The sequence below is a fragment of the Lycorma delicatula genome, chromosome 5 (assembly GCF_047948215.1).
Source record: "Lycorma delicatula isolate Av1 chromosome 5, ASM4794821v1, whole genome shotgun sequence".
Lineage (NCBI taxonomy): Eukaryota > Metazoa > Arthropoda > Insecta > Hemiptera > Fulgoridae > Lycorma > Lycorma delicatula.
Window position 1 is genome coordinate 134,817,478 of NC_134459.1, and position 26,309 is coordinate 134,843,786.

Consider the following 26,309-nt stretch of genomic DNA (forward strand, 5'->3'; position numbering starts at 1 on the left):
TTATGTTAAAAGTACTTGAAAAAATGATTAATTATCGACTCGTTTGGCTTTTAGAAAAAGAAAGTCTAATATCACCATATCAAGCAGGTTTTCGGCAATACCATTCTATCACTGATCAAATGATCAACTTAGAGAATATTATATACAACAGCTTTATTACAAGGAAACATTGTGTCTGAGTCTTCTTTGATCTTCAGAAGGCTTTCGATATGACCTGGCGACATGGAGTAATGCTCCAGATACATGAATGGGGCATTCGTGGCAATCTGCCAGTTTTACTCAGCAACTACATGAATGACCGTACTTTCCATGTACGCGTCATTAATGAATATTCCACTGAAAGAAGCTTGGAAAATGACGTTAAGCGGTACCTTGTTTACGATTGACATTAATAAATTGATATTAGCCATTCCAGTAGAAATCAGCAAAAGCGTCTATGTTGATTTGGCAATTGTGTATGCCAGCAACAAGACTGCTATGGTGAAATACAAATTACAACAAGCGATTAATGCTCTTAATGAAGTTGCAAGGAATAATGGATTCAAATTTTCACCAGAAAAAACGTGCTGTGTACACTTCTGTAAGAAGAATTCCTCACCAAAGTCCTATTTTGACAATCTACAACAATCCAATACAATATAAGGACAATGTGAAAATTTTAGGACTGGTATTGGATATGCAGCAAATATATGGGCTTTTCCTGCCCATATAAATTACAAACTTTTTAACAACAATCTTTTGGCATTATACAAACATCGTGCTACCTAGTCCAGACCAGCCGGAATTAGGTACCACGAATTAAGAAGAAAACACGAAATTGATATTCCAGATACATTAGCAATTTCTACGAGAGAAATACCGCCATGGCTCTTGCCAGCGGTAAACACAAGGTTGGATCTCTATGAAGAAATAAAAAAGATGCCAACAGTGATCATCCAACAGGAATTTTTAGTAACCGTCGGTAACTACGAAGAACATATTATAATTTATACTGACGGTTCTAAAACCGAACATGGTGTTGGATGCTCCATATATGTAAATGGAGAAGCCTACTTTTGGAAACTGCCAGATATCGCCAGTGTCTATACGGCAGAAATTACTGCCATACAGCAAGCTCTTCGGAATACAGAACACTATTGCGAAGAGAGAGTGCTAATATGTTCCGATTCTTTAAGTGCACTTGTTGCAATTCTGAACAAGAACATTAAGGATGTCCTAATTGCAAACATCCTGTCCATTTTGTACGTTCTAAATCAACGAGGACAGCGATGAGTATTTGTATGGACTCCAGGGCATGCTGGTATTGCAGGTAATGAAATCGCAGACGAAGCTGCCAGAAAGGCAACAGTCTGCGATGTTTTGGATGCATTTCCTGTAAGAGTGGCAGATGTTAAAAACCGTCTAACAAACATAGTAAAAAACAAGTGGAATACTGATTGGAGGAGTTTAAATACAAAATTAAACTTAATCCAAACTTCTTCGTATAAATGGAAAAGCGACGTGAAGTTGACTCGCCGAGAACAAGTGGCTGTGACCAGACTTAGAATCGGTCACACGCGAGTAACAAATTCATATTTGTTAACCAGCGAAGAGAGACCAATGTGCGATGTTTGTAATAAAACACTCACATTTAAGCACCTAATGGAAGCGTGTACCATGTATGAAGACCTCAGAAAGAGGTTCCGACTCATGATATTGCTGCTGATTTGGATAATGGAAATGAAGGAAAAATAGCTGCTTATTTACACGCCAGTGGACTTCTTAAAAGTCTATAAAAGTGGAAAATTTAAAGATGTGTTAAACAAACTCTAAGGGGTAGTTTTTTTATATATATGGGAGTCTCGAAGCGTGGCTCGTATAGTGACGGGAAGTAGCACTCTTGCCTAGGCCGCCCTGGCTCACCTGCATGCAAGAACAGGGAGTCGGGGGTGTGTCCAATGATGGCATGGGGGACCCTCAAGGGTGGACTGTGAGCTCGAGGCTATGGGTAAGCGCAGTGCATGCCTGTAGCCAAGTAGGTCAGGACCGGGAAGGGCAGCCTCCCCGCCGAGGGGCTTTTTGGCCGTCCTGAACAGGTGGTCAGGTTGTGCTCTTATGACGCTGGGAGGACACCGAGAACGGCGGTTCTGGTCGCTCCGAGGGTGCTAAAATGAATAATTAAACGAGACAGGTAGAAGGAGATAATGGGTATTGTATAGACTTATATTTTCCTTTCATGTTCTTTGAGATATTATTTCAAATTTTAAGATCGGAGCCCTTTACACTCCATAAGTGTTGTTTGTTTGTTGTTGTGACTTAATGTTTTTGTGCAGTTTGTGCTTTTAAATAAAAATGTAAGGGCCCTTTACACCCTTACATATGACGACCCTGATGGTGATACTAACCTCTTTTTAAGATTGTGCTTAGGGCTAATGACCTTAGCAGTCGATGCCCATAAAACACAAAAAAAAAAAATAATATTACAGAAAATCTAAAATATAAGATGTCATTTTTTATAACTCTTGAATAGCAAATGTTCATTTGACTTTTCATGGATTTTTTAGACTTAAAAAAAAATAAAATAGTTAATAACTAAACATCATTAATGAAACACATTAATTCAAGGAAAAAAACAATGTTTAATTTATTTGTGTGTTACAGTAGCTACAAAAGTTGTGTGGGCAGCACAAGGCCAGGATGCAGAATTACCTTGTGACCTTACGGCACCACCTGGGGATAGGCTTAACATGGTGCTATGGTTCAAAGATTCAACTGGTATTCCTTTATACAGGTGACTGAATTATAATAAACAATATTTTGTTCAAGCAATCCATATATTTTAGTGTTTGTTATATTTACCATAATTATTTTTTAGTATTTATATGTAAGATGTTAAAACGATTGTGAGCGATTTGATATTCCCAAAAACAACACAGTTATTCTCAAAACTATGAAGCATCCCATGGCAATGTTGCCAAGCAAAATAAAGAGTTAATTGGTTCTCCATTGTGTTCTTCGTTCAGATGAGTACATATTAGTACATAAAGTCGAGAGAGATGCACATCAATTTTCAATTATATAAACAACATTAAGTTCAACATAGGAGTTGGTAGTGTAATGAAAGTTCAATTACTATTAGAAAACGAAACTATGATTGATTTTTCAGATATTTTATATGAACTAAAACCATAAGAATGACTAAGTAATAATGTTAAGGTATAAACATTTTTAGACGTAAAGTTGATCTAATTATTATGTTGCGATGAAAGTACACATATACTTCAGCTCGATAGAGTGAATTATATTAGAAATACAATAAATCGCTTCTTAAAAGCTTGAGTAACACTCAGGAAAAAAATTTCCTAAAAAATTAATATTTTGTGTGTGTGTGTATATATATATATATATATATATATATATTTATATTTTCAGGAATTCGATTGGTTTTCAACTTCAAAAATTGATTTTTAAAATTTTTTTAACTTTTCATGTATCATAATTTTTCCGCAATGTAAGATATCAATAAGAAAGTGTAACAACTTTATCAGCTTTTTGTATTAAATTTTTTACTTTTAATTATTTTCCCCCGTCGATTTTCCCGCCCCTTCGAGTCGGATTCGCGACTAAGCGTAAGCTCAGCTCCAAGGGGTGCCATCGCCTCAAACTACTTCGGAAGGGCACAAGGCTTGCCATGCTTTACTTTTGTTTAATTGATAGAGATCATCTACAGGGAATAATATAAATATATCATTTAGAAAATTATTGTTTAGTTTAATTCTTTTCTTAAAATCATTTTCTTATTTAATCTTAAGCATATTAATGTATAGAAAGTGCCATTTAATTTTTTCCAGTTTAAAAAACCTATTAAATCTGTACAGTTGGTGATAATTTGGGGACAAACTCAAACTAGTTTATTTTAAATTAATTTCTAATTCAAGAAATTATCATTATCATCACTTGAACAAACTTTTTTTATAAAATTATTAACTCGTAGTCATAATATTTTTTAACACTTACTTTTTTAATTACAATCGTTAGTGTTGAAATTATTATTCTTTGTTTTTGTTGTAATTAAGAAACTAATAGGTTTAAATTCATCGGAATACATGTAAAGTAAAAATGTAGAGGAACTAATTTTGAAATCAATTTTTTTTAAATTAATATTTATTAATAAATATCTATTAATATTTATTTATATTTAGCATTTTCTTTTGTATTATCTTTTAAGTTTGTACTAAGAAATACGGTTAATTTTTAATTAAATAATAAAACTAAATAATTAATAATAAAATAGGAGTAATAAATAATAAAACTTATTTTGTGTTCTGAAAATCTAATTGGAATGGTTATATTTCTTCACTTTTAAATAAAGTAAATTATGTATAACTTTTTCATAATCTAAATTTTTTTGATAAAGTTTCAGAATAAAAAAAAAAATAAATAATAAAAATAACGTTAGCGATATAAAATGTATATAATATTTACTTCATTTTTATTAAAAATGTTTTAAATTTTATTAAATATAATATTATTATAATAAAACCTTTTCATTAAAATACACAAACATTATAAGAATAAGTGCTCAAGGTAAGTGATAAATAGCAAATAATTTCGCAGGACTTAAATTTTTAAAAATTTCTTCGTTGAATATTAAAATTTAACTTTTTATTAAATTTCTTTATCGTATCTTTTAATATATTTATAACTTTACTTTTATTTTCTATTTAAAAAAGATATTTTATTGGAATATAAAAAAAATTATCGTTTTTTGGTGGAACTTCTAAAGATAACTTCTGAAAAATTACTATTTGTTTATAAATTATCTTAATTATTGTATACTCTAATTACAATTATCATACTTAGATTTTATAGCTTATGATTATAGTAATATATTGTAATTATCAAGCTAAATTACAAACGTGCAATTGCTCTGCCTTTAATGGATGTAAAAAAAACGTTTCATTACTACTTTACCTTAATAATGAAGCACTTCTGATAGTATTTTATTTATGTCTACCGTATCATTCTTGTTTAAACGGCTCAAAATTAAATCAAATTCTGATCTAAATAATGCAGTGTTTCTTTTGAGCTAAGATTTTTTTTCTTTTCTATCAAAAAAAAAAAAAACATTAGTTAAATTTTCTCCTTTTTATTAAAACAATAAGGTATATTACTCCTCAAATTCCCTTTGTATGTCTTTCTTTTTCCTGTTTAGCCTCCGGTAATTACCTTTCAGATAATACTTCAGAGGATGGATGATATGTATGAGTGTAAATGAAGTGTAGTCTTATACAGTCTCAGTTCGACCATTCCTGAGATGTGTGGTTAGTTGAAACCCAACCACCAAAGAGCACCGGTATCCACGATCTAGTATTCAAATCCGTGTAAAAATAACTGGCTTTACTAGGACTTGAACGCTGGAACTCTCGACTTCCAAATCAGCTGAATTGGGGGAGACACGTTTACCACTAGACCAACCCGGTGGGTTCCCCTTTGTATGTCTGCCGTAGATTATTATTACTACTAACTGTAGATATAGTATTTTCTAGTATAATCTATAATTAGTGTCTGATCAACTGTAATCATTGTGGTTTTGACACTGATGGGAATACAAAATTTGAAACGTTCTAGTGCAAAAATCAAATTTCATTCGTTATATTTGATGGTACCTTTTCATAATTTTCTTTCCTTAACAAAATTATGGCCAGTATAATAAGTCTTCGAAATTCTTCTCTGATCTAGTTAAAGCTTAAAATTTTATATTAGTGTTCATGATAACTAATATATTAGTTATGAGTACTATAATTAAAATCATTGAAGCAAGTTAGAAAATATATATTTTTCGCTTTATAGAAATTTTTAATAAATATCATTGTTTAACGTAAAATTATCAACCGATTTCGAAATGATTTCCTATAACAAAAAAATAGGTATCCACAAAAATAGCTATAAACAAAAATGTTACCATACTAAATCACTCTCAAAAGCAGTACTTTATATAATTTCTATGCATTTCATTTCTTATTTCTCTCAAGATGCAACTTTCTTCCATTGAGTTTCTTTAGAACGGCCTTCTTTTCATGTGAGCAACCTTTACGTAGTCCTAAATAAATCTTAAATTAAAACATGTAAAATACAACAGATTTTATAAAATCTAAGTTAAATATTTAAGGTCTTTTGTAAATTTTGAAGTTACAGCCTAATTAGGGGTTAAATTTTTTTATCGTTTTTTCTTCCTTGTACGATGTAAAGAAAGTATTGCGATCACGAAAAATTTCGGTTTTCAGATTTTAACGAAAATATACATTTTGACCATCCCTGAATCTATTTTGACTAGTTTCGTCGTGACGTCTGTACGTACGTATGTAAGTATCTCCCATGTCTTAAAAAGATTAGCCGTAGGATGTTGAAATTTTGGATTTAGGACTGTTATAACATCTAGTTGTGCATCTCTTCTTTTAACTGCAATCGTCTGAACCAAAAGTGTCTAAATTATCCCAAAATCCAAAACTTTTAGATTTTGTACTTTTTCTTAACTGCAGTAATAAGCCCTCATTGAGAGCCTTTCAACGATATTCATAAGTTGTTCTTATTTTCATTGGTTCCAGAGTTATAGCCTAATGAAATTTTAATTAATGAAATATTTGGATCTTATACGGGGAAGGCTCATCGGTTTAAATCAGACTTCATATCTTTTTTTAGTTTTTTTTTTTTTTATTTAAATATATTGATTTATTAAATAATTATTAACCTCTGATTGTAAATAAATTTTAACGTTAAATAATAATTCAATAACAATAAAAAAAAAATAAAAAAATATCAGAAGTTATTAATGAAATAAAATTTTATGAACTTATCATTTTAAAGAAAAGTTTATATGTAATTTAATAAGCGTACAAGGAAGTCATGTGGTATCCACATCAGATTTTTTGATCTTAATGTGGTGTTGACGTCAAAATTCAAAATTTAAGAAAAAAGTATTATAATATTATTTATTAGAATTTAAAGAGAAATGGTAAATGAGTGTAATACTGTCTGCAGTTTTTTTTTAGTTTAAATTGCATTAGGATTGCGTTACTTTCTTGTTCACCTTAGTCATAATAATATAACTATTTTGGTGTGTGAAAATAAAGATATTTTTAATCTCTTTAACTCTTTATTTTTAATTATTTAACTCTTGTAAATTTTTATTTCTAAACTGACTAACTACATCTCCAAAAAAAAAAATTTAAATAAGTGTTTTTTTTTTTCAAATGAATTAGCATCAGTAATAAGAGTTGAGTTTTGGTAGAGTAAAATGTAGTTATATCCTTTTTTAAATGGTCCTCTCTCTATCAAAAGCTTCTAAGGTGCCACGTGCCTTCGGTGCAATTCAGCGAAAATATATGTAAAAAGAGAATATCGTGAGTGATTCATAATCAATCCCCAGCAAAAACTACTGAAGATAAATTGATAAAAATTTGTATACACATTTTCCTTACGCTGTAAGTGCATACCAAAATATGATTTCTTTTTTGAAATTTTGACTTTAAAGGGCTAAAAGTAGTAACAATAAAGTTTACTATTTTATTTTAATTTATCGGTAACAAATGAAGATATAAACTTGATTTTTGGTACGTGTAATCTTAATAAGAGTATCAAAAAATCAGTTTCTAGAATTTTTTTTTCTTTTAAATTCGTTTTGAAGTGCCGGTCTCCGTGGCGTGAGTGATAGCGTCTCGGCCTTTCAACCGGAGATCCCGGGTTCGAATCCTGGTCAAGCATGGCATTTTCACACACGCTAAAAATCATTCATCTCATCCTCTGAAGCAATACCTAATGTAGGACCCGGAGGTTTAAAATGATAAGTTTTTATAAATTGAACAGGCTTTAATTTTTGTTTAATATTATTTTTCCCAATCATGAATTTAATGAACACAGGAGCCTCCTAGCTAGACAGGAAGGTCGCCCTGACCGCGAAGGGAAACACAAGGAAGTATATAGCGCAGGGGATGTCACGAAGGGAATGCTAGTATATAATATATATATATATATTATATATATATATATAATAATATATATATATATATATATATATATATATATATATATATATACGTACAATACATAAGTTTTTTTTCAGAATTGGCTGTAATTAAAATTTTTTTCTCTGTATGTGTTACTTACAGTTATATGTATTAATTCAATATTTCTATGATTGAATCAATTATTTTCTGTTCCTGTGATTTTATGAGTGTTATATCATGCATATCAAGCAAGTGGTTGGTTAGTGGTTTATCTACTTTGTTCAATTGTTCAGCTTGTAACATGAATAATAAATTTCAACCGCTAGTCTTTACAGATAACAAAGTGTTTATTCAACTGTATAATAAGCCTTATTATTCATTCATATTCATGTAAGCTTTTACAAATTAATTTTTATTCAATATTCAAATAAAATTGAAAATATAATTGAACAATCATTATTTGGCTTTTATTTACAACATTTAACTGGTTTTCAAATTAATAATTTGTGCGTTAACAATAGTGTATTTCATACATTTAAAATTGTAGTTACATTTATTTATATATAATTCGTACTTTACCATAATAGTACGAAAAAATAAGTTTTGAGTTTTTTAACACATATAATTTAAAAATAATAATAATATAATAATAATAATAATAAAAAATTAGGTTATGAAACTCAGAATATTTTTATAAAATCAAAACCAAAAAGTATAATTATATCTAGATAAATAAAAAGATTACTTATTGAAATAGTTTTATTCTGAATGTAGAAGTTAAATAAATATTAGAATTATGAAAGAATTAGTATACTTACACGCGAATTTATGATCTGGGTATCTTTCTGCAAAACGAAATTATGAGGATGTCGTGATAGTATTTAAAGCTGAAATGAAACTATATAAGTTAAATATTAACACTGAGTATACTTATAAATTATCCTTTAAATTATTTCTTTCGAGTTAAATTTGGTAATAAGTTTTTAATTATCCTTTTTTTGTATTTGCTTTTTACCAGTGACCTTCCAGAGCATGAATAATTTCTTATAACTACTTTTATGAATAATAGAAATTGTAACAAGAGATACTTCATCTACTCAAATCATTGTAAAACTAAAACTTCATCTTAATAAAATTCAAAGATGATACGAATAATAGAAAGTTAAAATCGTTAAAGATAAGTTTGTATGTGTAAATTTTACTTTAATGAGAGAAAGTTGTTCAATTTTAACAACGAATGGTAAACAAATTTTTGTGTGATATGAAGTCAAGCACTTGCATTACAACTTGAATAGATCACTGAAAGAAATTATTCTAATTTCTAAAGTAATATTTAAAAAGTTTTGAAAATATGGGATAGAATTTTGGGTAATTTTTGCATCATTTAGTATTGAATCGAACTTACGTTTTCGATCGAAATGCTTAAAGTTCTTTGTTTAGCCGAGGTATGTTAGAAACGAAATATTAAACAAAAATTACAAAATCACAATAATAAAAAAATAAAATTAGAAAAATAAAAACGTTTCCATAATTTACAAATACATCAAAATATTAACGAAATAAATTTTCTTGACAATATTAAACAAATTCATAGATTAAAACTTCTCAGATTTGTTTTATACTAAACATTAATGATTATAATAAAAAAACTTTTGATGTATTTTTTTAAAAATAAAATGAACCTAACCTTAACGCTTTAATGAAAAAAAAGAAGGTAAATACAGATTTCTTTAAATTATATAATTTTTTATGTTATAGATAATTTTCATCCAATAATATTGTAACAATACAGAGTGATTCATGAAAAATTAAAAAAACTTTCAAAACATATTCTACTGATGAAAATGAATAGGTAAGTAGGGAGAGTCGGCTGCGGAAATATTTCACCCTGTTTTGTGGAACATCGGCAAAATTATGTCAGACTGTAATTCTGGTGATCCAAGTTTAGGGGAAAATCTTGTGGTTTTATATGATATCTAAACTGTAAAATTGAAAAAGTAGATCAAAGAATATACTTCTAGAAATTTTGGAAAAATCTGAGGTAAAAGTGAAAAGATTGGGGTCGAAAAACCCTATTTTATACTTGTCGCAATATAATTTTGTTAAATGGGTCGTAAACACATTAAAGTTTTAAACAAAACTTGTAAAAAATTCTGAGTAAACGAGTACGAATAAAAACTACAGATACTAAATACAAACGTAAGAATTTTGAAGTTTATTAAAAACAAACGTATCAGAAAGTGGAAGATTTTATTTAACTAGGTATTAAACGAAACAAAATTTTCAATATAAAAAAGAAAAGGATTAAATATTTCAGAAAAATTACAAATACTATCCAGACTGTACAAACAACTTAAAAAATACTAAATAAACTGCTGAAAATGTCCCCCACCACAGTGGATACAATAGTACTCTAACCAACAAACAATGTTTTTGGTGGCTTTCCGTACTTCAACAGGTTGTTTTGAATTAGTTATGTCGGACTGAGAATTCTAATAACTAACTTTTCTTTTGTATTACACTTTGTTCATATATAAATGATTTCAAGTGACCCCACAGGTAGTAGTAGTCCAGAGGTATTAAGTCGGGTGAACTTGGAGGTCTGTAGATAGGTCCAATTCGTTTAAAAATCTTTAAAGTGTTATGTAACTGAGAGAAAAGTGTGAAGTTACCCCTCCGTGCAGGAAAATCAATCTGCCTTCTTTTTACCAGAGGAATATTTTCCAATAAATCTGGGAAATTCCTCTGTTCCAAGAATTGCCGTCTGCCATAATTTTACGGAAGACGCAGAAATCAAGGTGAAATATTTCGCCAGTCGATACTCTAACAAAGCGTTTCCGAACCTATTTATATAACTTTCTTCTTTATTTTCACAAATAGGTCGTATCCTGAAATTTTGTTACGTTCTTCGTGAATCACTCATATGATAGGTATTAACAAATCTTGGTAACCTTAAGTAGTTTTTATACAATTAAACGAAGAGAAATTAAATTTATTAATTGCTACTGTATTGAAACGATCTGTTTTTTGATAGGAGACCATCCCAAAACAAACACATAGGAGGGGGTGAAAACAAACAAATAGATTAAATTGAATAAGTAGGGTTATGACTCATCACTTTAAAGGTCACTAAAAAAAAAAATATATATATATATAACTTAAAAAACATCGGACTCGGAAAATCATAACCAAAATGCGGTTATTTAATAAAAACGTGTCTGAAGTACCTCTTAAATAATTGCTCAACAGCGAAACAATAAAAGAAAATTTAACAAATGCTGCCATATTTGTAATAACAGGTGTGTGACCTTTCTTCCTTGAAAATTTGAATCCCATATTCCAGTTTTCTAATTTCAAAAATATGAATTCTACTGTAATTAGGAAAAAATATTTTTACTGTCAGATGCAGCTGTCAAGACCATCTGTGTAATGAAACATCAGTAGAGCGTTAATATAGAAATTAACGTTTGCCTGAATTTTTTTCAATTTTAATATGTTTGTTGTTTTTATTTACTTTTACTTCAAATATTAATGAAATATCAGACCTTCACAAAAGTTGCCTGAAGAAATCAGACTAAGTATTAATATAAAATACATAATAAAGTTGGCTAAAGAACAATAGAACAAAGATGTCAAATATTTTCTTTTTAGTGATTAGGCCAACCCGAAAGAAGTTGTTTTATATCTCGCCTATGTATAGACCAAAATGTTCGAGATATTAATTTTGTCTTCTATAATTTTTTTCAATAAGGGTTCTAAAAAAAAAATTAATTTATTTTCACAAAAATATTAATTTAATAATTATTTGTATAAATTTATATTTCAGTAAAGATTTTAAAACATTTTTTATACGCAAATAATTTTGCATGTTTATTCTCTTTGATTTTATTAATATTTGTAAAAGAAAAGGAGAATAGTGTTTTTTATAACATTAATGGCGCCTATAAAGATCTTCTTACATCTTTATAAATTTTATTATAAGTAAAAAAAAACCTTGAGATGAAAATAATATGTAACAGACTACTAAAGTAGCTAGTTGAAATTACTGAAGTGGCTGCTGGTTGCCTTGCTGCCGTACTGTGTTTATACAGAACTGGAGCCACTTCGGCTACATAGATACCGAATAAAGTGGTCGTACAATTTCAAGCTAGAAATTATTGATCATTTGTAAGATAGTAAGTAATATTTGTTTTTGTAGGGGTAAAATGGATATATCTTTAATTAAAATCGGGGTACATTAGTGAACGACGACGCTCTCCAACGCCACCACTCTACCACCACTAGCGCCGCTGCCTTTACCACGGTCTTGCCTGCCTTATATATATATATATGCAATATACCCAGTAGCAGTGGTTGATGGTAGGTGCCTGGAAAATAGGTCTGGAATTGTTCCAACTTCTAGCCATTCAGTGTACTCACTCACTAAGTTATCCCCGTCTTATTTACTGACCTATAAATTCTTCCTTTCAACTTACAATTGATAGACTTTCCAAACTGTAATAATAATTAATGATTTTATGAAACTGATAGGCCTACCGTAGTAATTTTTATTTATTACTATACTTAAGTTTTTTAGTATTATTATAAAAACCTTTTTCAAGTTTAGATTATACTATTACTACATTTTCGTTTCTATTCATAATTAAAAAATAAAATGATTTATAACATTTTGAATGCAACTTTTACGTACAAAAAAAAATTGTTTGATAAGTGACAGTTTTTAAATCGGAATAATAATTTTGCTTTTGTTAACATGTTTTAACGATTTTCAAAAAAATAAAATAAAAATATTCCCAAATAAAATTACCTAATGCATTTATAAAATGAAAGTTATCATTCTTCTTAACAAAGCATTTCAGCCTTTCATTCGAAAGGTTCCAAGTTTAAATCGCTCATAAACTTGACAATTTTTATTATAATAAATACTTCCATTTCATCCTCAAAATACAAGGTTCAAGGTGATGTGACGAATATTCATCTATACAAGTTTATTCCATATAAACATTACATATATATATATATATATATAAATAAAATTAACAGGAGAGATATAAATGACTTTAATATTACTGATTTTATTTTTTATAAATTTAGAAGATAAACAACCGATTTATTCGATTTTCTTGCAAAGGAAAAAAAAACTGAAATAAAAATGAGAAATTTAATGTTTATAAAATTGAAAAAAAAAAAAAACAGATTTGTTAGATTTCTTTAATACAGAAATAAAATTAATATTTTACAAATGAATATTTTGAAAAGCTAATACAATAAAATAAAAATTAATCTTCTTCCATAATTATTGATTTGGTTGTACAGTTTTTATTTTAAAATTATTATTGTTAGTAAACTGCTTTATATTGTTAGAACAAATTATAATTTTAAATGCTAAAACGTTGTTATCTGACAACGAAAAATATCTCGTGAAAAAATAATCTTCTGTACAATGAAAACAAAAATTACGGAAAACATATTTATTTTTAATAAATATGTTTTGTGCTTTCACAGTAAAGTCTTAATTATATTTTTTCGGAAAAAATAAAGCAATTTTTAAAGAATTATATGATTTTTAAGAAGAATTATATGATCTTCTTTTCTTTATATTCTTTTAAAGAAAAAAAATTTTAAAAAGGGAAAACTTATATGTTCAAAAGTTTACAATATGTAAAGCATCTGACGTAGAAACCACATGACTTCCTTGTAGACTATTAAATTATATCCACACAATTTTTAAAATGAAAAGTACATATTCATTAATATCTTCTGATATTTTTTCATAAAATGTTTTTGTTGTTATTGAATTATTTATGATACATTTTTTTTGTACATTCAGAGGTTAATAATTATTAATAAATCAATATATTTAAATTAAAAAAAAAAGTTAAAAAAAAAAGAAAAGGTGATGAATTCTGATTCGAACCGATATGCCCTTATAAAATCCAAATATTTCATTAATTAAATTTTTTTTGGTTATAACTCTGAACCAGGAAAGTAAGTACAACTTTGATACATCGTTGAAAATCTCTAAATGAGGGTTATATATATATTTTTTGTCTTCAGTTAGTTGACTGGTTTGATGCAGCTCTCCAAGATTCCCTATCTAGTGCTAGTTAGTCGTTTCATTTCGGAATACCTCCTACATCCTACATCCCTAACAATTTATTTTACGTATTCCAAACGTTGCCTGCCTGCACAATTTTTCCCTTCTACCTGTCCCTCCAATATTAAAGCGATTATTCCAAGATGCCTTAATATGTGGCCTATAAGTCTGTCTTTTCTTTTAACTATATTTTTCAAATGCTTCTTTCTTCATCGATTTTCCACACCTCTTCATTTGTCACTTTATCCACCCATTTGATTTTTAACTTTCCCTATAGCATCACATTTCAAATCTTCTAATCTTTTCTTCTCAGGTATTCCAATCGTCCAAGTTTCACTTCCATATAAAGCTATGCTCCAAAAATCTTTACCTGACGTTTAAATTAATTTTTGATGTAAACAAACAATCAACAACGGAGTCCGACAAGGAACATCCTTGTCGGACTCCCTTTCTTATTACGGCCTCTTTCTTATGTTCTTCAATTATTACTGTTGCTGTTTAGTCCTGTAAATGTTAGCAATTGTTCTTCTATCTCTGTATTTTAATTTTTTTTAAATGCTGAACATTTTATTCCAGTCTACATTATCGAATGCCTTTTCTAGGTCTATAAATGCCAAGTATGTTGATTTGTTTTTCTTTAATCTTCCTTCTATTATTAATCTGAGCTCTAAAATTGCTCTATTGTATACTTTTCCTGAAACCAAGTTGCTCTTCTCCAAACACTTCTTTCACTCTCCTCTCAATTCTTCTGTACAGAATTCTAGTTAAGTTTTTTTATGCATGACTAGTTAAACTAATTGTTTTGTAATCTTCACATTTATCTGTTCCTGCTTTCTTTGGTATCATGAGTGTAACAGTCTTTTGAAGTCAGATGGAATTTCCCCCTTTTCGTAAATATTGCTCACCAGTTTGTATAATCTATCAATCGCTTCTTCACTTGCACTACGCAGTAACTATACAGGTATTCCGTCTATTCCAGAGCCTTTCTGCCATTCATATCTTTTAATGCTCTCTTAAATTCAGATCTCAGTATTGTTTCTCCCCTTTCATCCTCTTCAACTTCCTCTTCTTCCTCTATAACATCATTTTCTAATTCATTTCCTCCATATAACTCTTCAATATATTCCACCTATCTTTCGTTTACAAATCGGTGTACCATCTTTGTTTAACACATTATTAGATTTTAATTTGGGTACGCCAAAATTTTCCTAAACTTTTCTGTAGGCTCCGTGTATTTTACCAATGTTCATTTCTATTTCCACTTCTGAACACATTTCTTTAATCGACTCTTCTTTCGCTAGTTTGCACTTCCTGTTTATAGTATTTCTTAATTGTCGATAGTTACTTTTACTTTCTTCATCACTAGCATTCTTTTTTTCTACGTTTATCCATCAGCTGCAATATATTTTCTGAAATTCAAGGTTTTCTATCAGTTCTCTTTGTTCCGCCTAAGTTTGCTTCTGCTGATGTAAGAATTTCCTTTTTAACATTCTCCCATTCTTCTTCTACATTTTCTACCTTATCTTTTTTACTCAGACCTCTTGCGATGTCGTCCTCAAAAATCTTCTTTACCTTCTTTACCTCAAGCTTCTCTAAATTCTACCGATTCAGCTGACACCTTTTCTTTAGGTTTTTAAACCCCAATCTACATTTCATTGTCGCTAATTTATGATCGCTGTAAATGTCTGCTCCAGGGTAAGCTTTGCAGTCGATGAGTTAATTTCTAAATCTTTGCTTAACCAAGATATAATCTATCTGATACCTTGCAGTATCACCTGGCTTTTTCCATGTGTATATTTTTATATTATGATTCTTAAACTGGGTGTTGGCAATTACTAAATTATACTTCATGCAAAACTCTATAAGTCGGTCCCCTCTTTCTTTCCTTTTGCTCAGCCCGTATTCATCCACTATATTTCCTTCCTTGTCTTTTTCAGTGCTTGCATTTCAATCTCCAGATATTATTAAATATTCAACACCTTTGATGTGTTTAATTGCTTCGTCAGTTTCTTCGTATACACACTCTACCTCATCATCATTAACAAGGGAGCTTGTAGACATAGACGTTAACAATTGTTGTCGGTTTTGGTTTTGATTTTATCCTTATTACAGTGATTCTGTCGTTATGCATTTTGAAATACTCGACTATCTTCCATATCTTCTTGTTCGTTACGAAACCTACTCCTACCTGTCCATTATTTGAAGCTGAGTTAATTATTCTAAAATCACCTGACCAAAAGTCGTTTTCCTCTTCCCACCGAACCTCGCTAATTCCTACTACATCTACTATCCATTTCCCTCTTTAAATTTTCTAACCTACCATTTTTTTTAGACTTTTAACATTCCACGCTCCAACTCGTAGAGTCTTACTTTTTAATTTTCTGGTCCCCTTCCTTATTAGTCCCCGCCCGGAGATCCGAACGGGGGACTAGTTTACCTACGGAATATTTTATCAAAGATGAGCGCCTCCATCTTTGTTGTATGAAAATGCAGAGCTACATTTTCTTGGAAAAAAGCAGCTGTAGTTTTCCATTGCTTTCAGCTGCGCAGTACTCAAGAGGATTGAGTGATGTTGATATGGACGTTTAAGTCGTCCTGACCTATACCTTAACAACTAATGAAAGAGCTGCTGCCCTCTTTCAGGAATCATTCCTGGCTCTCAACAGATACCTCTCCGATATGGTTGCACCTTCAGTCCAGCTACTCTGTATCACTGAGCACTGGTCCTCCCCATCGGCAAGGTCTCATGATTCATAGAGGGAGGGTTATACTTAACTGCAGTTAAGAAAAATCCAAAATCTAAATTTCCTGGATTTTGGGCTTTTTTGAACATTTTATTTTTTTGTCAGATCGATTGCAATCAAAAGTAACGGTGCACAACTAGATGTTACAACAATCCTAAATCCAAAATTTCCATATTCTACGGCTAATAGTTTTTTCAAATCTAAACGGAAATATCCATTTTCACCATCACTGAATCCATTTTGACTAGTTTCGGCATGACGTCCGTACGTACTTATGTGTCTCGCATAACTCAAGTACGTACGGACGTCATGCCGAAACTAGTCAAAATGGATTCAGTGATGGTGAAAATGGATATTTCCGTTTAGATTTGAAAACCGAAATTTTTTGTGATCACAATACTTCCTTTACTTTGTACAAGGTAGTAGAAATGTTTGACGGTATATTATACTACAATTTCATTATTCTTAACACTTTGACCCAAGTAGACGTAGCAATAAAAATTTCTTAGAATGTTGAAATTCAACATTCTCGGTTGCTTCTCGACTTTTCATTCTTAGATTCCGGTTTCGAATCCTGTCAAGTATGGCATTTCTTATTAAATATTAATGAAATATTTGGATCTTATAACGGTAAGGCACATCGGTTCAAATCGGACTTCATCTCTTTTTTTTTAATTTTAATATATCGTTACATTAACAATTATTAACCTGTAATTGTAAAAAAGAAAAAAGAGATAAAATAATAATAATACAGTAAACAATAATTCAATAAAAACAAAAAAAAATATCAGAAGTTATTAATGAAATAAAATTTTATGTACTTTCCATTAAAAAAAAAAGTGTTTATGCAATTTAATAGGCGTACAAGGAAGTTATGTGGTGTCCACATCAGATTTTTATTTTCTGCAAAAATAACAAAAAAGAACATAAGAATTAATTATTTGAGTAATATTATAATTAAACATTAAAAATTAAATTTCTCTAACAAAAAATATTATAAAAAGTTTTTTAAATATAAATTTTCCGGACTTGGCATAAACTATGCCTTCTAATATGTTATTTTGAATATCTGTAACGGATGCGTTTATTTTAAAACTGCTAATAACACTGCTACAAAAGTATTCATGGCTTTTTGTGATAACTAACAACTGTAATTTGAAATTAAAATTCTTAGAATAGAGAAAAAAGGAGATTTTCTTCACTAATATCGAACATGTTACGATAAATAATATCTTTTTATTATCCGAAATGCACGAAATTTAATTAACTATAAATTAATTACTTTTGATTATCTACCATCATTCATGTATGTGGATGATTGTTTTACACGTTAAAGTAAAAAATAATGATGATAACTTGTAAAGAGGGATGTAAAAGAGATGGAATTCATTTTTTTTTTTAGAGGCTCCTTCTGGGATATTCAAATATTAGTAAAACAAGGTTAAAATTATGATGAAAACTAAGATTGTAATAGTGAAAGAAACGCGACAATTAGGATAATACATGTAAAGCAAATAACAAAGTAATATCAAAATTTATAATGGGTTAAATGTTACTAGTCTTCGTTTTAGAAATAACAATACCCGATTTAGTACATTTTTTGTCATTTCCTAGAACGTGCCGTGTCCCTCGGCAATTTAAATTTGCAACGTAAGGCCACACAGAATTTGATAAACCTACCTAGAGAGACATTTAATTTGGATTGCTTGCTGTTTTTGATATTAAATAAACAAAAACGAAAAAAAAGAAAAAGTTAATTTTGTTTTAGAATATTCGTACATTCTTCTTTTCATAAGCAATATTAAATTACGTAAACCTATAAATATTAAAAAAAAAACTAACCAGCATTAAAAATAAAACAATAATGTTAAGCTTTTTTTTAATATTCATTAAGGATTTGGACAGTTTTTTTGTCATCTACCATAACTTAATTTTTTGTCACCAAAAGAAATGATTAAGTGAATTTTCATATTTCCTTCAGTTTTTGAGTTGAATTCATTACTATAATTTTAGTGATATTATAAAATATTTATACAGTTTATTATTCATAAAATCTTATTTTATTTATTAGTTTATGCCTGATATATTTGAAAAAGTTGGTATTTTGTTTATTTATACATTCATAGTTGTACATCTTTACTAGTGGTGATTAAGTTAGTAATGGTTGAAAACATCACAAAGATGTGTGAGGAGAATGCTATTCAGCAACAAGGCTAACTGGAGTACATGTATTTTTAATAAACTGGCAACTAACTACAAGTTTTTATTATTACTATTTCATCATAGAAAATTCATGCACCATTACTGGCTACAGGAATATTAAGGGAAGGTAAATAATAATTAAAGAATTTGGGAAGATTAATTTATTTTTCTGTATTTTTTCTTTTTTTATCACAGTTCATTTATTTACAATCGGTTCCAAGAACGAGCCATAAGTAAATAAAATTACAATAAGTTTGTGGTGAGGGGTTTCCAGTAAAAACCCTCAATAAAACATGCATACCTAAGACAATAGTCCATTTGCATAAATGCATTTGCACAGATTCACTCAATAAAATGTAAAAAAGTCTGTAAAGCTAACAAAACACAAAAAAATTAAATAATATTACTAGGCAAAAAAAAAGAAAAATTTAAGACAATATGATGTAGATCTAAGACAATTTATAAATACACAAGACAACAGTTCATTTTTGTAAATGCACATGCACAGATTCACTCCATAACAAGTACAAAATTCTGTAAATCCCAAACAAAAACAAATTATGTTACAATATAAAGGAAAATAATAACATAATTAGCCTATGAAAGGAATTCAGGCTCTTCATCAAGGCATTAAAAAGATGGTCATCACTTAAAGGATGTCATTTCAGCCCATGAGTTATTCAGATTTCCCCAGGTCCTGCATGTGAAGGCATTTCAGTCACCAAAGAACCTCAATGTTGTCTAGGAGATTCAGTGCTAGATAGTTCACATGATTACCTAGCTGTTAGTATTGTGAGCCAAATCATTTGATTTCCTCGTGGACATAGGAATTTCCAGATAGTTATGAATTTTCTGTAAATTTTAGATGCAATTTAAAGTAAATGTAATTAATAGACAATATATAAAGTAATTACATCTTTGTATTTATCAATAATGATATTGCTTTTGTTTAAAAACGTTTGATGTGTGATAATCTAAGGTTTTCTACAAATATGACTAAAAATATTGCAGAAATGTTTAAATTTCCTCATAGCACATTTTTGAAGATGTATCATAGGAATACATCTGTGCTGTAAGAGAAATTTTAGGATAGTTATTGCAAAAACATTAAAAATTAGAAAGAAAACAAAACAATTTTAGGTGAATTGAGGTTGCCGGCCTGGGTGGCGTGAGTGGTAGTGTCTCGGGCTTTCACCCGGAAATCCTGGGTTTGAATCCCGGTCAGGTATGGCATTTTTCACACATGTTACAAAGCACTCATCTCATCCTCTGCAGAAAAAATTGCTTAACTGCAGACCCGGAGGTTAAACAAAAAAAAAAGAAATAAGTTACTTGGGGTTAGACACAAAGGCTTTTCAATTAACTGAACAGTATTTCAATTTACTAGGAAAAGTAGATAATAAATTGGTTTCACATTACCCTTTCTGCTGAGTTGAATAAATCTCTATACACTGTATCGCCAGTGCAACGAAATGAAATTAATATTTAATCCTAAAATTTCTCAAAGAATATATAATGTATATCCTTATTCTCAAAGAATGAGAAGAATAAGAAGAGTTTATTTTACCCTCAGACAACCAGCCATAAGAGAGATGGAAAAATATTGTAGGCAAATGTACTCAACAATTTCTATTGCAAAATAATGGTTAAAAACACATTTCTTCTTCAGAAACGAGGGAGTGTATAAATATAATTTATGAGCACATAGTAATGGAGTTAATAGCATAGTAGAACATAGTAGTAGTTGAATTTATTCCACTAATTAATTATAGTAAAAGTATTTCTTTAATTCAATACAAATGGATGATGCTTAAGTTAAGTTTTGTATTACATTATGTGAGATACATCAGTTAAAATTTGATATTTAAAAATATTCAATGTTCTTTTGTTTTCATTTAAATAAAAACTAAAATTTTACTTATTTTCAAGTATGTTTTTGGGAATATTCAAAGACTAGTGCTCCTTTTTCCCTCAGTAATTGTCAATTCTAGCAGTATTTTATATTCTCAAGAAGACACTTATCTAAGTTTTGGTTGAAAAGCGTAGTAGATCTGAATTACATCTGTTCATTTACTTTTTGCTTTTTCTTGAATTATTATATTTTCTAATGTTCAAGTATGATAAGGTGCGACGTCTTTTTTTGTGTATGTATAGATCATTTATTATCTTATGTTGATTTTATCCTCAGCTAACCATAAGAAAGAGATAAAGATAGTATGAGGATACTATCTTTATACATCTGCAACTTACTTCAGTGTAACTATTTATTGTGAAACAGTGCTAAAAACAATAAATAAAAAAAAATTCAAACAGATTAGAAGAAAGAGAATGAGTGATTTCTATTGTGAATGAAGGGAGTTACAAATGAATTATATGTGCACGTACAGAGGAATTAATAATTAATTTTTATAATTTTTTTTTTTTTTTAGTGGATTTGTAACTTGGTTGTACAAAGCATTGCATAAATGCTGACTATATTTTTATGGAATGTATTATTCTATGTTGATTTTTTTACTATTTGAAGTTACAGTAATATATTTCAGGTCCATCATGTATGATGATTTTTTTTTTGATATGTGATTTGTTTTGCTTAATTTTTTATTCTTATGGTGAAACTATATACAGCACTTTTTTTAAAATATGTCACCAGGCTTCTTTGATTCTACATTTTTTTATTTTACAGTTATTTACTTTTTGTTTATCTTTCTCTTTGTATGAGAGAGTCATTGAGTTTGCTGCTATACCTACATTAATTTCCATTATTGTAAAATCTACATCCAAAGGCTAAATCGTATATTCAGATATTCATTTTCTTTTTGAAAGCTTCTGATAAAACCAACCATCAGTAACTGATGGATTATGTATGAAAAACATATTTGTTGTGATGGAATGAAATTTGCTTATCTTTTGATTTGTCTTTATTTTATATGATATGAATCACCCATATCTATTTATATTAAATGATTATTTTTGGTCTTCTCTTTAGTGTGACTAATCAATTACTTAAAGTATAGCTTTTTAACACGCGCAAGGAGTGACTTTTTAATCATTAGGACTTGTATTAAAATATATTCATTTTAGTAGTATATACTATTATTTGTTTTTTCTTTACATTTTTACAGACTCTTTCTTCCTGGAAATTTCTAATATGAATTCTTTCCTTGATATTTTTTCATCTTTTGTTTTATATTTCTTTACATATAACAGTAAATTTTATCAAATTAAAAAAAAGTAGTATGCGTTTTGTAGAGAAAAAACATATTCATTTAACATTTTATCATTTGTTAACTGTTTTTTAATAATAAAAATTTTTATTAAATTTTACAACTATCATTCATCATTATAACTAAATTTTTTACAAAAGATTAATTATTGAATAACTAGATGATTATTGTCATAAACAGTATGAATGATTATGAAGAGTAAAGTTATACAACATATGCTATCTGTCATCAACTACTGGAATCAATGATATTATTTATATCAACCAGTTGGGATTGGGATATCACCTGCAACTTATTAAAGTTGCCCACTGTTGGGAGTGAAGCTCATTTCACTTCATTGCAGGTGGAATTGGTCATTTAATTTAAAATCTGTGATATGTTGTATTTAATTGCATTTTATACATTAGAAAAAATAACTTTATTTGATAAGCTAGATTTTATTTGTTAAATCTTGAGCAACCACTGTACAGGAAATGAGTCTACAGGCATCCTTTACAGATCACACCAAGATTATTCAAATTTTAATGGACTTATCCTTCTCAGCACGGTCTAGTAGAGCCATATCTACATTCACAGAACTCAGAATGGGAAGAAAAAATCAAGGACATAAAAAAAAATGAAATGGAGAGAAAAACCAATTTGTTTTCATAGGAACTGCAATATGTGATAAACAATTTTCCCTTAGGAGAGCTAAGGATTTGCCTACTCAACAGTTCCTTGATGTTCCACTCTATGCATCCCTTGGGAATCAAGGAAATAAGTATTTACTAGTGATGTGTACCCATTGATATTGCTGGGCCCATTCACAGATGGAGGAAATAAATACTTGCTAGTAGCCACGAGTTACTTCACTAAATGGCTGGAAGTCTAAGTTTCACTAAACAAAGAAACATGATGGGTAGCAGACGTTCTAGTGAATGAATTCTTCTACCATTTTGGGGTACTGAGAAAAATACACGGTACTAAGGGCAGAACTTGGAATATTGTCATTTGCAAGATATCTTCAAACATTTTGGTGTATGAAAAGTGGGAACTATTTAGCTTCGTCTAGTCAGATAGCATGCTAAAATGCTACATCAAAACCACCTAAGAAGTCATCTCTTTTAATCAGCATAACCGGACAAGAAACTACCTCTCTTTCTAGTGACTTATGCAGCTGTGCATGAAACCATTGGCATTACATCTGCCGAAATGATCTTCAGAAGAGAGCAGATGCTACCATGTGATTTGCTCTTCAGTTCACTACCTGGAAAACAGCAATCTTCAATACAGTACAAAGCAGGATACATTAGTCACCTAACAGAGTCCATTATTATGCCTGACAACATTCGAAGATATCCAGTGACTGTATGAAAGCAAGATTTAATCTGCAGGTGAATTCATTGGGGTTTCAAGAAGGAGATTGACCAATAGGGAAGGACTTTATACCATACTGAACAGAATCAACAATGTAGTCTACAGAATTCAGTGCAGTCCAGGAATGAAGATCATAGTTCACCTGGACCACCTTAAGAGTAGTAAACTGTGTTACAAGAAAAATTTTTACATGCGCTATCTCTCAATATCTTTGTCGACTGTGAACAAATGACAATATTATTGATGTATGCATTAAGAACAACCATAACATTTCATTATGACATCTATCTTTAAATCAACTATTATACTGATTTAGAACAATATCTTTTAATATTGATGACTTATTAATATTATTATTATAGTTTAAAGGTTGTAAATGTTGTTATACTTTGATTAATTAAAATATTAAATTATTTTTCATTAGAATATTGTGTATCATATGTTCAGTTAAATATAATGTAATGTATTTATTTATAAAATTTAGCTTCAAATATTTTTCATATAAAGAATTTAATCAATAATTATAATAAAAAATATACTCTATAATTAAATTATTGGTTTTGTAGAATAAAATTTTTTTTAATAATTCTGCAACAGCCAAATGATTGTTAGTTTAAAATTTTACTATTTAAGTAAAATTATATAATGGCAAGGTTAAATTATTGAATGAAGAGTTACAAATGAGAAATACTATTAAATATCCTTGTTACTTCTTTTAGCTCTGGATCAAAGTTTGAGTATTACTGCTGAATATTACATACTATATCTAATGTGTATGGCTGTATTTTTAATAATATAGGGTGAATATTTTGTCTACATAGTTACATAAAAAAAAAATGGATGCTTCTAGTGATAATCAATGATCTATTTTTTAATAGTTTTCAGTTTTAGTTTCTCTTCTCAATTAAAAAGAACTAATAAAACCAAAATTTACATTTAATGTATCTTTAAAACACTATTTTTGTTTAAAGCTAAGGTTTGATAGTATGGCTTAAATCTAATTATATGCCCAGTTATTACAGATAACCTTCTAGTTTTAAGTTACAAATAATGTAATAAATGTAGAGATTATTAAAGTTTAGAGCATTGATAAGCAAGAAGAACTTTTAATATGTATTTTTTTATTGCTTAATACGAGGAGTGATAAAAAAATACGGTGAATAATTTTTTATTAAAAAAAGTAATAATGTTACATAGAATTCGATTTAATATCCTTCAAAGTACTGTCCTTGGCTAGCAATCCACTTATCCCAACGTTGACTCCATGACTGGAGGCATTTCTGGAAGGCGTCTTTCGGAAGGGCTTTCAGCTGCTCGGTCGCGGCCCTCTCAATGTCACCAATGGTGTCAAAACGTTTTCCTTTAAGCACAGTTTTAATTTTTGGGAAGAGCCCAAGTGAGTAACTTACAGTCGATTTCTGGTAGTCGAATTTTAAACGGGGTTGTTGCTGCTTTACAGTACATTCGTATGTTTAACTCGAGCTGAAGTCAATGTATTTTATGCGAGCATGTTATGGCACCTTTCCATAAATTTTTACGGCACAGAAGTAATGTGGAGAGTAAAAACAAAAATTCATTCAGTTTGCGACAAATTAAACACGATTGAAGAATTAGAAAACTGGCGATTTAATTCTGACGTGTGTATAACTCGTGAGCTTTCTACTTCTACTGTCTCAATGGTTTGGAAGAACAATGATAGGTTAAGGATAGATTTCGAAAAAATCAGTCACAGCTAAAGAAGATAAGACTATGTGAAAAGAATGATTCAGATGAAGCTCTTATTACGTGGTTTAAACTGAAGAAGAGTGAAAATGTTCCCATAAATAGATCCATTTTGAAAATTTAGGCAGAAAGATTTTCTGACCAGCTAGGGTACAAATGGTTTGTCGCGAGGGTTGGCTGAACAAATTTAACAATAGACATCAAATCGTTTTTTGCAGAAGTATTTTAAGTTAAAATTCGGAGTTTTATCAGCTAGTGAGTTATGATATGGAGCATTATCCTTTACTATCATTGACTGAGTAGGATGATCGGAAATTAATTTTTCAGATCTCCATTTCATATAATTTTTTCTTCACTAAATCATAAATGTTACTGACTATTTCACGAGTTTCATTATGAAGTTTTGTTTTACGGATTAATTACGGATTTAAATTTTGCCATAAAGCCAAAAACCAAAATACTCCTACTAATAATAATGAAGTACAAAACCAAGCATTTTTAAATAATACGCTGTACCATTTAAACCAGAAAAAAATTTCATAAAAAAACTATTGAACGTAAGAAAGAGTATGCAAGTATTCATTATGTGCGTTTGTAACAGCCGGAATACCCTTATAGGACACTAAAAATGAAACTAAATTCATTTATTAATAATTTATGAAACAAATGTGGTACTGCGTTTTCGTTTTCTTGTTCAGAATGATTCGAGGTTATTTGGTTCATAGTTCTTTATCTTGAAAAATAATTTTATTAGTGTTTAACATGTTTGGAAAAATACATCTGGAGGGATGATATGCTTCGAGCTCGTTTTTAAGGATAACGGGTGCCCGGGTGCTCACCAACCAAGTTAATTTAAACCCATATCTATTTCGGTTCCGCCTGGCAGCTGGTGAGCTGTTTGTCTGCCCTGCTCTTGTTGAGGCCAGAGACCGGGCCACCCTGAAACTTAGAGGTCAAGGGGAAAATTGGCCACTCACAA

General features: G+C 29.5%; 1 protein-coding gene across 1 annotated transcript in view; it reads left to right on the forward strand.

The window, feature by feature from the left end:
- side (motor axon guidance molcule sidestep) overlaps positions 1 to 26,309 on the forward strand; it is a 458,315-nt gene that overhangs the window by 191,547 nt on the left and 240,459 nt on the right. The window contains exon 3 of the mRNA XM_075367132.1: positions 2,641 to 2,770. Coding sequence (XP_075223247.1) covers positions 2,641 to 2,770 — 130 coding nt within the window. The remainder of the gene's footprint in view (positions 1 to 2,640; positions 2,771 to 26,309) is intronic.